Source organism: Neodiprion pinetum, chromosome 4, assembly GCF_021155775.2.
Source record: "Neodiprion pinetum isolate iyNeoPine1 chromosome 4, iyNeoPine1.2, whole genome shotgun sequence".
Taxonomy (NCBI): Eukaryota; Metazoa; Arthropoda; class Insecta; order Hymenoptera; family Diprionidae; genus Neodiprion; species Neodiprion pinetum.
This window is the reverse complement of record NC_060235.2, coordinates 37,506,510-37,519,459: the sequence shown is the minus strand read 5'-3', so window position 1 is coordinate 37,519,459 and position 12,950 is coordinate 37,506,510. Positions and strand designations below refer to the sequence as shown.

Sequence of the window (12,950 nt, the reverse complement as noted above, 5' to 3'; positions counted from 1 at the left end):
TGCGAAGCCAACAATACAATCATATGCGGAAAATAATATTACATACTGTAAATATGGCCATTTACAGCGAAAATCTATTCCTACGATCCTTTTGAAAAATGCTTTACCTTTGTCCTCGGATGCATAGATGATTGTATATTGACTATTTTGAATTGAAAGAGCTTATTTATGAATTATTAGGTACAATTGTGATAATTGCAGTTTGATCAACTTGTAAGCTAAATTGTTCTGTACCTACCATAAATATAAACAATACATCACACGAAAGCATTATAGAATCAGTACAAATATACACAAAAGCTCTTTCAACTCAATTAAACGTATACACGCCAATACCATATCACACTTCATCATACAAATATACTATTAAATTCTGAAATAACAATCAATATCTTTGTACCTGATCCTGCTAGGTGAAGGAATCGGGGCATGCTCAGCAATGGCTGGTAAGACTGAGGTGAATTTATCAGTTGGTCGTAAAAGACGAGCGGTCCGAGATGATAATCTCCAAACCAGCCTCTGTCTGTGCGGTGTTTGCTCTTGGGCGTTGTATTTGCTCAATATTGCGCCTACCAATTCGTGTGTACGATAAAAGCTTTCATCTGGAATCTAAAAACCGTTTGCAATTATATCAAATTCTTATAGTTTCTTCATTTCCCGCCAGTAAAAAGTTAAAATTAATTGAAAATCGCTTTTTGCTTTTATTTTGTAATTACCTTACAAATTTTCTGTAGTTCCGCAGCAAAATCAACAAGTCTCAGCATCTGATGAGCAGGATTAGCAGAGACTGTTGAATTGGAGGTGGACGGGCCAGCAATACCAGCAAGGGACATAGTGGCATCGGCATTGCTATCGAGACGGTTTACAGCGCTATCTAAGTACGTACACAACAAAACCAATGCAACTTCGGATGGTCTTAGACTCGCACAGTTACCATCGCACGCCACCATTTCTAATCTCAGAAGAAGTTCAGACTCCTGCAAATTTTAAACATGTTTATAAAAAAAAAAAAAAAAAAATAAATAGAATAAACATATCCGTGTGTAGAAAAGCCAATGATTGTGCTTTTACCGTGATGAAAGAGTTTCGCACATACCTTGACAATATTAGCATATAAATCGGCGAGTCCCAATTGTCCAGCAGCGGCATGAAACATGACATTGAACAGTCGAAGAAAGGTAAGAGCAGTGACAACTTGCACACCCGAATCCCATCCAAGTTTGTTACGGATGACTTCTGACATGCGTTTAAGGTCGCCGCCAGTACATTTGCATTGAGATATGGAAACCAAATGGTCTGCATCCAACGATTGAGCCATTTGAACCGCTGCGATGTGAAACGACGACACGCTGATACAGGCCATGTGCTTAGGCCTTGCCTTCATTTTAGTCAGAAAGCGATCCATGAGATTGATCGCTATGAAGAACACATCTGATGGTAGGTCGTACCACACCTTCAGGCACCGTAACACATGCGCCGATCCATCCCGAGCGCCAATGGTTATCTCGTCATTCTTGAATGAAATAAGGATTAATATTATATTTGCGAATATTGGCGCTTACGAACATTGTGATAAAATTGTCCAGAAAGTGTCGTTTATGTTTATTTATTTTCTTTCTTTTGTACTTTACCTGTGTGGTAATGGGTAGTTGAAGATTGGGTTGATACTTGGTCTCAAGCACCAAAGCTTCTTGTAGCTGTTCTACAAGAGGGTGGATTGCATCCGGTACAGGCGAGCCCGATGTGTCCATTCCTGCTACGTGTGACCGACGACCGACTACGTTAGTAGAAGTAGGTAACGTGAAACACTGCCAAATTGTAGTCTGACCAAAAGAAGTAGTCACACCACAAGAATGGCTCAACAACTGGCTGGCCTAGTATCTGGAATCATATAATACCAAAATAAACGGGTAAGTATGATGGTTGTCACCTTTAAGCATCAATAGAAATTTCTAGAAGTGATTGCTCGTGTATTATAGTAGGGCCACAGCACCGATAACAACGATCATTGATTGACAGTAAACAAAACGAAATCTGACTTTTCGTTATTACGGATAGCAAAAACCAGAGACAAACAGTGAAGACGTTTTTTTTACATTTAATAGTGCGTCATTTCATTTGTTTTATTTGTTTCAATGCGATGTTTTCAAAACGAATATAATATGTGAAAATATTTTCATTTTTTTTCAGTTATTTTGCGCGTTTGTTGTGTTGGCTGTATCACCTCATCCTTCAAGGACGAAGACGTGAAAACATTTAATCATATACTCTTCTAGCTTAATCATCATTAGTTCAATTATGTGCGTAGACCATTCGATATAAATAACAACGAAGAAGCACCCTTCAATTGACCGTAAACGATAGAAATCAAAATATTCAATTACGAAGACATCGGTAAATTTACCGAATAATAACAACAAATGAACGAAATGTAATTCCTAAACTCGTGGGAAAAAATTGTTCACACAAGCGTTCATTTGAACTGTATAATAATGCATAATTCAATCATCAATGCAGTCTGTCGAGCGCATGACGTTGTGTTAAAATATTATATCTTTATGGTACACAGCTGACCGAACAGCTGTCTTCATCGTGACAACTTGACATTTAAATGCCTGAAAAGTCACTAATATAAAGTCTGATCACATGCAGCCTGGGAATCCTTGTTTGCTGTTGTTCGCGCGGTAAGCGGAATCTTTCAATCGTATGAATTGTAACTGACCATACTCTAGATTGTTTTCTTCAAACTCCCTCTCACTTCTCCGATGAATGATTTTAATGTAGCCGATATAGTCGGGCTAGGGTTTTTCTGTGCATCAAGTTTCTCTCTGCTCTATAGCGGCAGTAGCTCTATGATAACGTTTCACATAGTCGTAACATTACTACGAGGTATTTAAATTCAGACGGGGGTTTTGAATTTTAAAACACTGCCGACTGATTGTCTGAGTAAATAGCCGCCTGATGTGTTATATTCAACGAAATAACGCAGTTGCTTCGATAAATTTACCCCCAATCTAGTTTTGATGCATAGGTATTAAACAGGTCTGCCTGATTATGCGCCATGCCGGATAATTCAAATATTATACTTTTGGCGCCCCTCTCGGTATGGAAATTTTTACAGCTTCAGAACGACTGGCACATTATTCCAATCGACAGTCTTCTACTCTCGAGTGCCTGCAAACGCACTCGAAAATATTTTATAAACGCACAGTTGTTGTTTATACTTGAGAGAGATTTCTTTCTAAATATTGTACATACATGCAGAGATGCACAACTCTAGAGGCACGAATGTAACTCGTGTATAACACAATAGATATGAGTGGTTATTTCATGACAATCTACAAAACAATAACAACACAATCTTTTATCAGGTCAGACAATATCATTCGACTGCCCGTTTGTCATCATGTCGTCGCGTCGCGTCGCAAATAATCGAAATGCGTGTATCTGTTAAGATCTTACAGAACTAATCTGCTCAAAGCTAGTTTCAAGCTCGCGTTCTCCTAAAATCGTCTAGTGAAATTCAACTCCCGTTGAATGCTTCGCACGGGTTTGTCACGTTTGCGAATAAGATTGTCACGTGAATAATCGATCGAAACGTTTTCACGCCTGTATATCATTTCATTTTCAAATCGTGACATTCGTATTATACCTACAACTAATTGTAATTTGAAAACTCAATCAAATAAAAGGAGATTTCAAGTAAGTGGATAGAATTCCAAGAAGATAAGCATCGAGCTACTTCGAAATGAGAATAAGACGTATAATACCCTACATACCTCACCTCAATTCTCTACATCGTTCAAGCAGTGTTTTTCGATTAAAGACGACTCCTCGAATGCTATTGCACGGATGTTTCGGTATTTCTAGGCCATTGTAGAGACAATTTTGGACGTGATCTAGGTTCGCGATAGAATGCTAAGGTTCTGTTTGCCAACAAGCAAAAATAGATGAAATAATGTGTCGTCAGTATTATGTAGAAGCGATCGAGTATATTGGGGGTATTGCGTAACACGACGAACATTATTTGCTATTTTTCTTTTCGTGTTTCGTCCACCACCGCATACCTATAATGCCGACTACGCGCGCAATCCTCGTCATCGTCATTATCTTTTTGCTTTCCAAAACAAAATTACGTAATAATCATGCGCGCGCACGCGCGTGTTTACCAACTGCGAATATAAATTCGCACGTATGCTTATGTATACGAGTTAAGAATAATCGTTAACGCGAAACGTTAAACAAAAAGAAGAATTTTTACCAACTTTTAAGTAGGCGTGTGAAGAATTTCACCTAACCCAGTTTTTACACAAACGACGATTGTAACCTTACAATATTTCACCATTACGAAAATTCACTTTTCATGGCACAGAAAGATGAACGTATAAGTTTAAAGTTATGACAAAATTTCGATTGCCTCCAGACGTACTAAAAAAATCCCAATTCACATTTAGTTGATAAATATCACTTGATTCGGGATAGAACCAATTAACATCCGTCGACGTATATCGCATACGTAACAAAATTTTTTTGTCTTCGTCTGTAACAAGCTGCAGAGGCAAAGATAGGCAAACATGATAGTACGAAATTTACACACCACAAGATGCCATGCGTGTTATATTTTCTCGTGCATAGTGTGCGTGTAGCAGCAGAGAATCATGTCTAGGCGTAATTAGTTGCAAGACAGTTTTGAAGCTTACATGAAAAAAAAATTCTCCCGTTTTCAAATTTTCCCTAATTGATATACCTAATATTATTAATGTAGAAGAGATCTATCGGTAGATTATTCATTTGCAAATGTTTATATGTTCTTACTGCGCGTTAAATTAATCATCGATTATACATGTAGTTTAAAAAATGTTTCGTACGATAACACTCGCGTGATTTCTATATTTACATTTCACATCAATATCATCCAGCCGATGAACTTTTTCGCTCTCAGATTTGTTCGTGTATAAGTGTTACTGCGAAGTTTCGATTAAAGGAAATTCATACAATAATCGTGTGAAAATTTCATACTTCTTTTTCGACAGTTCGAAATGACCGTATCATTTATTTTCATTTTTACGGTAAATTAAACACTGCGTGATACTGTGAGTGCGCATTATTATACAGAGTGATTCATAACGACCAGACGCTCCGTCATCTGCTAGAGTTTAATGCGCATGCTTCAGAATATAAATATCTACTTTACCGATATATTTCTATATTTTTGATATGTTATTGCGACCGCTATCAAATAATTCATTATTTTCTATCGGTAATTCAACACAAGGTGTCGATAGAAACTAGGACGTTTACAAAACTCGCATATTTACATGCGAGGAGAAAACGCTGCACGCAATGAGAGCGATGCGACGCCTGCGCACCGTTGCGAAAATCCTTGTCCCTCATCGTCAGGTTTAATAATATATATACGCGTAGATTCGTAAGTATATTTAATACGATGTGGTAGAACAGGTATAACTGTGCTGTATAGTAAAAGCGTAAACATATTGCACCAACGTTGTGCACACATTCAGAAATATGCAGGATAAATTAGATATAGTTACAGAAATAGGGAAATCATAATTATGTTACACATCTATATGCTGTAATAAATGGCGCTGAATGATGTAGGATCGTTATGCAACTAAATTGCGTCGTTAATTCGATATTTCTTCAACTAGTTACTCGCGGTATAACATTTAAAGCTTAAACCGTTGAATTACACACACGTACAGGTAAACTTCGTTTTCCAATGGTATCCGAACTCCCCCCTCTTCGCAAAGTCTTCAAATTGCAGACCAATCTCAATGTCTACCTACATAGCAAATTGAAACGAACTAAATTCTGTAAATACAAAGTTGATATGAGCAATTTCTTTCGACATAAAATTTTGCTTGGAATAAAAATAAACACTGTCCATTACAGAATCCAATGATAAGATATTTAGGTATATAAATATTTACGTGCATAACTGTTTACAAATCAAGTTTTCATCGTTTTCATCGATAATTTAGGAATGTTGTACCTACTGCAGATTGAATGATGAGAATGAATCTTTCTCTAGGTGGTCAAGCGAAAAGTAGAGGTATTTTAAAAGTGAATACAATGAGTGGATGATAACTTTCCTCGCACGTTCTCAAGTTCAACTTAAGGACTAGAGTCATAGACACATCTCGCGTGGATTTATTACGGTTTATGTGCTAATTGATGAGTTTGCAGAGAAACTAGTTACGGCATTGGAAAAAATATACGGCAAGAAGAGAAAATTAGAGAACCTCAACAGGAAGCGGTAGCATTGCAAAGTCGGAAAGTGTTACGACGACACGAGCGAGCGAGCGACGATCTCACTTAACCAAATTTGTTATATGTGGTCAGCGTAATAAACGTACAATACATTAATAAGTATACTTTTTTTCAAATAAGAAATCTCCACGTATTGTACACAAATTTATGCAAAAGTAACGCAAGATTTTATGTCCTTTCAAATCCAACCTTATGCCATAAAATTTTCTCAAACAATATACCTGTAGGTAGACACGAAAAAAGTTTTGTAATAAGTAGAAAATAAAAACAAAATTAACATAAAAATAATAATCAATGATTCAATGAAAACTAAACGATCGCAATAATTTCACCAGCAGGTCAATGAAACGCGATTAAACATCATTTTGAAGTTATAGTAACGTTACCGTAACGATCCACGGTCAGGGAAAACCGTTATTTCGCGATTTTGGAATTGTTTGACATTCAGTAAACCGTCATAAAACCAAACACACTCGTATTATGCAGTCTTAGTTCCTTAGAAATCGTTGTAAAATAAGTAAACGATGATTTTTTCTCACTTTTTCCGTTACGATAACGTTACTAACTTCAACCTCTTGATTAAACTTGATCTAACAATAAGTGTTGTGTTATGCACACACGTATAATGCAATCTGCATGGACAAATCGTATTCAATTACACAAGTGTATGTCTTATGTATCTTTACATATTTCGCAACATACTCTTCCTGTCTTCCTCTTTCTCTATGTGCGTGACTCTCTTTCTCTCTCACTCTCTTGCTCTCAAAATTTCACAACGTTGTCAAATATAATCCGACGGTTGCGTAAACGTAATTAATTGAATTCTTTCTTGATTCCACGGCAGATTAATTCTGCTTTTTTTCGTCATAATTGTGTAAATAACACACAAAGCGAGTCCCACACGATTGCAGCACATAATTTGGAATTATTTTTTACACAGAGAAATTTTCTGCACAAGTTCTCGTTTCGCAAAATCTTATCTGGTCAAAAATGATTGTAATTTCTACACGTAACAAAGTAAAATAACTGCATTTACTACGAGCAATCGAATTGCGAACGAAGTAACCGAATATAAATTTTTCCTCGAATCCATTTCCGAGCTGCTGTGCAGAACTTGTGTTTTATACGTTTCGCGAAATACTGTTCGTCTGTGTGAATTATTTTCGAATTGAATTTCACATTGTAAACCTTGACACGAATTCTCAACCGCAAGTGCGAATTCCAAGTCTTTCTTTTGTAATTCAAACATTGAAACATAAGCTAACAAGGTCATTTAATAACAACGATTTTAATTCATAGCTGTTAGTAGGTACGTCTTCGATCTTCAATTGCCAAATGTTCATTTCTTCTCGTCATAAAAGTTTTACATATTTACACATAGAAACGTTCAGAATATTTATTTGTTTTTGTTAATTTAAAACGTACCTATCAATATCGCAAACTATCGACGGAGAAAATGAAAACCATGTAATATATTTCACACACTCATCTGCGCCAAAATTACTTGGAGCCATTACTTTTTTTTTAAAACTTTTCATTTATTTCAACTAAAGCAATTCAACAATCCATTTACATTTCACATATCACAAAACATGTTCGATCGAACGATTATTCACGTTCCTTTTTATTTACTAATTCTAGGCACGTTTATGCGGGACTCTGTATCACCACTCCTGACCCACATTCCAAATCAGCAGCAAGGCTCCATGTACATATATCAACAATATGTTGCAGCTGGCAGGGAATTAATCGACCACGTTATACACGCACATTATATACGAGTTGTAAACAATATTCCTAAGCCCAACTTGACGCCCTTCTCATTGCCAGTCACGCCATAGGCTCTGAAAGCTACTTTACTGCAAATAGGGTCTCTTTAAATTTCCAACGCGAGATTCGACTCGTTGACCTCAATCATACGACGCTGAACCGTTCGTTAAAAAAAAAAAAAATGTCAAGCTTTCATGCGTCTAAGTACATATCTTTCGTCAAAAATTTCTTCACTTGTCTGTAACAATCACAAAACAGCAGGATTGTTTCTTTCGTTCTTTCGTGATCATCGATGCGTAAAAATAGTAAAAATAAATGCGAATTCGATGAGAGAAAAAGAGAAAGAGAAAAAAAAAAAAACAAAACGATGTACAATGATCCGATCTGAAAAGTCAAATATGATTGATGAAGATGTCAACAATCTCATGACGCAATTTCCCGAGTTAAATTTGAATGCAGGAAATACAAAACATTATACTAATATATGTACGAATTATACGTTGCGTACACTCTATATAGTTTATCTTTGTTTGAGCAAAGTTGGCCAACTATTTGGGCCACGGAGTCATTGACACCTCGGGTCATTAAGTGCATACACACATGCAAATATATATTTATCCACAGCACTTGGCGTAACAGAGTTTGGGTGTTACGTGAAAGTTTGTTGTTTACGATGCGTGGTGTGGATCATCATCAGCTTATCGTTAGAAGTTGGCTCTCGTTATGTGTATTTCATGGGAAACGACTACGATGCGCGGTGCTTTAGACGGCAAGCTAGTAGACGCCGTTATTTTTATTATTATTGTTGTTGTTGTTTTTGTTATTATTATTACACAACTCTGCAGCACCGCCATCATCATCGTCGTCGTTCGTGGAGTTGAACAAATAGACTTATAAGGTGCATACCTTAAAACATAAGTAGATACGTAAATATATGTATATGCACATATATTCAAATGTTATTATAAATATATTTAAAATTCGTCGCAGAGAATTATGCCGTTGCCATTTTGTTTCAACACGGTACAAGGACATTTTCGTTGCAAATATCAGAAGGAAGAGGGAAATGGAGTATGAGGTTCGTTGACCCGAGACTATTTAAGCCGATTGATTACTCGATCGTACCGGTGTGAGATCTATTTTTTCAGTTCGAGCGCGAATGTTTGTGTGTGTATGTACATCGTATACAGTTACTCTATTATTATTAGACTTGTGTTTTCAGCAGCTATGATATTCCATGGGCTTCTTAATTTTATTTTTATACGTCGACCATCGTTGTATTTGTGCCGAAAGAGAAAAGTACCTTAGGGAAAGAGATGGACAGATAGATAGATTAGAAGGATTAGAAAGAGGCCGGGTGGGGGGGGGGGGGGGGGGGGGGGGAGGGCAGATAAAAAGAAAACTAACTTCGAATAAAATCAGAGTACGGTTATTCTGATATTCTTTCTTCCTCCTTTTTCGTATCATTTTTATCGTTCTCTTCATTTTTAAACAAGAAAATATATCTATATACTTCGAACTGTATAAAAACAATCTTAAAGTTTCTCTCCGTATGGATTACGCAAAATAATATACGATCTCTTATAGCAACAGGGTATTCATACATGTTACACATACTAGGGTGGTCCTTATTCAGGGTGTTGACGAATTTTTGCCAGACGATCCCCCAAGTCAACTTCAAATAATTCGAAAACAATCGCCTAATTTTTTCAGATTTTTACTTCGAATCTAAGATAGTCCGCATTGTGATCGAAGTTTATTATGGAAATTAACTTGGGTAAAACTTTTTTTCTCAGTATACATTTTGTTGCAAGAGTAATAATGTTCCAAATAATCTGTAACCGCGAGGTTTTGGTGAGAATTAGTGCTAGTATCTGGGAAAAAATACACATCATCGTACGAGGCAATCTAGACGAATTACACAACCTCGAAACCTGACTTGTTTTTTTATTTAGAGGAAGTGCAATTCGTCTAGATTGCCTCGTACGATGATGTGTATTTTTTTTTTTTTCATACAGTGTCACTAATGCCGACTAAAACCTCGCAGTTACAGATTTTTTGGAACGTTATTACTTTCACGATAAAATGTATAGTGTGAAAACAAGTTTTTCTCATGTCATTTCCATAACAAACTTCGATCACAATGCGGGCTATCTCAGACTTGCTGTAAGAATCTGAAAAAATTTGGCGAATCTTTTTAAACGATTTGAAATTGTTTTCAGTGATGGGGCGGTAAAAATTCGTCAACACCCTAAACAAGGACCACCCTAACACACACATGTATAATAATGAGGGACCGTGATATCGTCGGATAAGATCTCTTATACATACATACGTACCTAACTACCTAATTAATGAAACAAATCTAATGACTTTCAAAGGTTCATACAAAGCCTGACGATACCGGTCAAGATCATAATCGGGTATGATTATGTATTACTCGAAATGGTGTTTAATATGATATGTATGTGTGTATGTATGTATGTCAGGTACTGTCAAGGACGCGGCGAGCGAGGATCGCAGAGCATGCGCAATATTTGGGATGATTACGAGCTGCTCGGTCCGCATCCCCACCCCAAGAGTTAGGAAATATGTATTACGAATTTTGCAGGTACAGGCATAAATTCCCTCTACTGCGAATCGTCGTTTATAGTAGAATCCCCAAGAATTTCGGTCAAGGATTATTTACGTGTTCGATAAAACGACGTGATTATCATCTTTTCTTTTCTTTTTTTTTTTTCTGCAGCTTATCGAACTCGCAATCATGTTTTTCGAGTTATAACTGCAGGTATTGTGATACACTGTGCGATTGGTTCCAATTTTTAAACTAACGATGAATCATCATCATCATCCACGGAAAAATTATTATGTGGCTATTATTAGCCGTGTTTATTTGAATTATATATATAAGTGACTTATATATAGGTATATATAAAGTACATGTACTCCTTGCACAAATTTGAACGATAGGAATATATTGAAACATATCTTCACTAGCCATGAAAGGAAATACTTCCTAAATTTATACCGCAAGAAACAGCGAATAATTTATTCAGATATTTTTGCACGTGCAGGAAATATGAATACATACACCCACGTGCATATATACGTAAACATATAAATATGGCAGTGCGAAAAAAAGAAATAATTACTTCAAACAAGACACACGTGCTTGTATTACATACGGGAAGAAAAATTGATCTTAATTTACATGCCTCTGGCGCGATGGTGTTCAAATAGCTCAATAAGACTGGTTTCACCTTTTACAACACGACGAACGAACTAGGATACTCATCTAAAAATATGCCTACTACCCACTCAATTTAGAGCTTTGAAAGGCAAAGAGAAGCAGCCGGCCTCGGTTGTGGATTTTTTTTTCCTTACTTTATTTTTACTTCCTTTTTTTTTTTTACAATAAAAGGTGAACCGCCCAACTTGTGTTAAATCAAGGTTACGTATTACGTGTGCATATGGTAGCAGGTATACGCTGCTTATACCTTGAGCAAATTTTTGCTATCCCCAGGCTATTTGTAGCGATATTACACAACGTTTTTTAACAAAGAAAAAGGGGGAAAAAAATATTTACTCGCGCACATGTTACAATCTCGAGACGCTGTAAAGCTTGTAACAACAACAACAACAACAACAACAACAATAATTGCTATGTACAACATTATGCATAAAAGATATTGCTGGCTACACGTATAGGGAATCCTGCATAGTCAGCTGGTTTGAAAAAGTTTCTTACATGAGGATTGTTGAAGTAGAAAAACTTGCGAAGGATTATAAAACTGACCAATTATATTATATAAAAATTCAGGTAGTTTCTACCGCATAGGTCAATGTCTCTTCGTCTTGTATAGCAGCCGGGTGAACGAAATTTGTTGTTTACAATATACTACGTACGCGCCCTATAAAAAGGGAAAGGAAGCGAGCGTCTCTGCGGGCGGAGTTACAAAAAGTAAGTAAACAAACGTCAGCCCCTACAGTGCCTGTATTATAGTAGTCCATACAGTTAAAAGCTTCTATAGGAATTGTAGGAACGCTCTAACTACATATCTTGGTTTTGAGCTGTTCGTGAGCAAGAGAGCTGCTGAGATCATCATGTATAACGAGTGTGGCAACAAGTATCGGTATCGAGAAATTGCGATCAAGGTGAGAAATAAAAATAGATGCTAATTGATTATGCTATTCAAGTGCAGGTATGAAAATGACGAGGAATCGAATTGGGAATTTTAAAAACATAGAAATCCCAGAGAATCCAAGTATAAAGGTGAGGTGTACGTAAGACGAAGTACAAGATTTATTTAGTTACCTGATCTTCTGTACTTACAATTAGATTATACTTCACGGGGCAGGGTTGGAATTCCGATTTTGAATACTTCCGAAAGCGTCAGAATTCCAAATTTTTTTGTAGCGAAACTTAAAGTAAAGAAATCAAGTTTTGAAGAAACATGAAAGTTTCGAATGGTTCGAAACCAGACGCTCAAAGTACCGAAAGGGCAAAATATTGACAGGACAAAATGACTCAGAGTTCCGAAAGTGCGAAAATGAGAAAATTTAAAAACCTGAAACATCGAAATTCCGAATGGTGGAAGATTTTCAGTTTTGTGAATTTCTGACTTGGTGAAACTTCACCACTTGATCTTTTTGTTTTGGATTTTCGATATTTTTACGTTCAGAATCCTGCTCATTCTGATTTTCGGTTTACCTGATTTTTTACACGCATTCGATGAGTCAACTACTCTGTGCGAATATATTTTAATATTCGGAATTATGCTTTATCGTAACTTTAATTTTCGGAATCTTGAATTTCAGGACTTTGAGCCGTTGGGTTTCCGACGTTTCAAAATTTTGTTGTTTCATCGAAGTTTGATTTCTTTCAAGTT

At 36.4% G+C, this 12,950-nt stretch overlaps 1 protein-coding gene across 4 annotated transcripts in view; it reads right to left on the bottom strand.

Moving 5' to 3' along the window:
* Positions 1–12,950, bottom strand: part of CycG (cyclin G) — a 29,189-nt gene that overhangs the window by 3,380 nt on the left and 12,859 nt on the right. For 3 of the 4 annotated variants that reach the window (XM_046619988.2, XM_046619985.2, XM_046619986.2), the window contains exons 2-5: positions 1,632–1,881; positions 1,097–1,513; positions 717–977; positions 401–609 (exon numbers count right to left, since the gene is read on the bottom strand). In XM_046619988.2, the coding sequence (XP_046475944.1) occupies positions 401–609; positions 717–977; positions 1,097–1,513; positions 1,632–1,751 (1,007 nt within the window). In that variant the 5' untranslated portion in view covers positions 1,752–1,881. Of the gene's footprint in view, positions 1–400; positions 610–716; positions 978–1,096; positions 1,514–1,631; positions 1,882–3,784; positions 3,807–12,950 lie in introns of those variants that run through there. The other variant, XM_046619987.2, reaches the window with a different exon arrangement.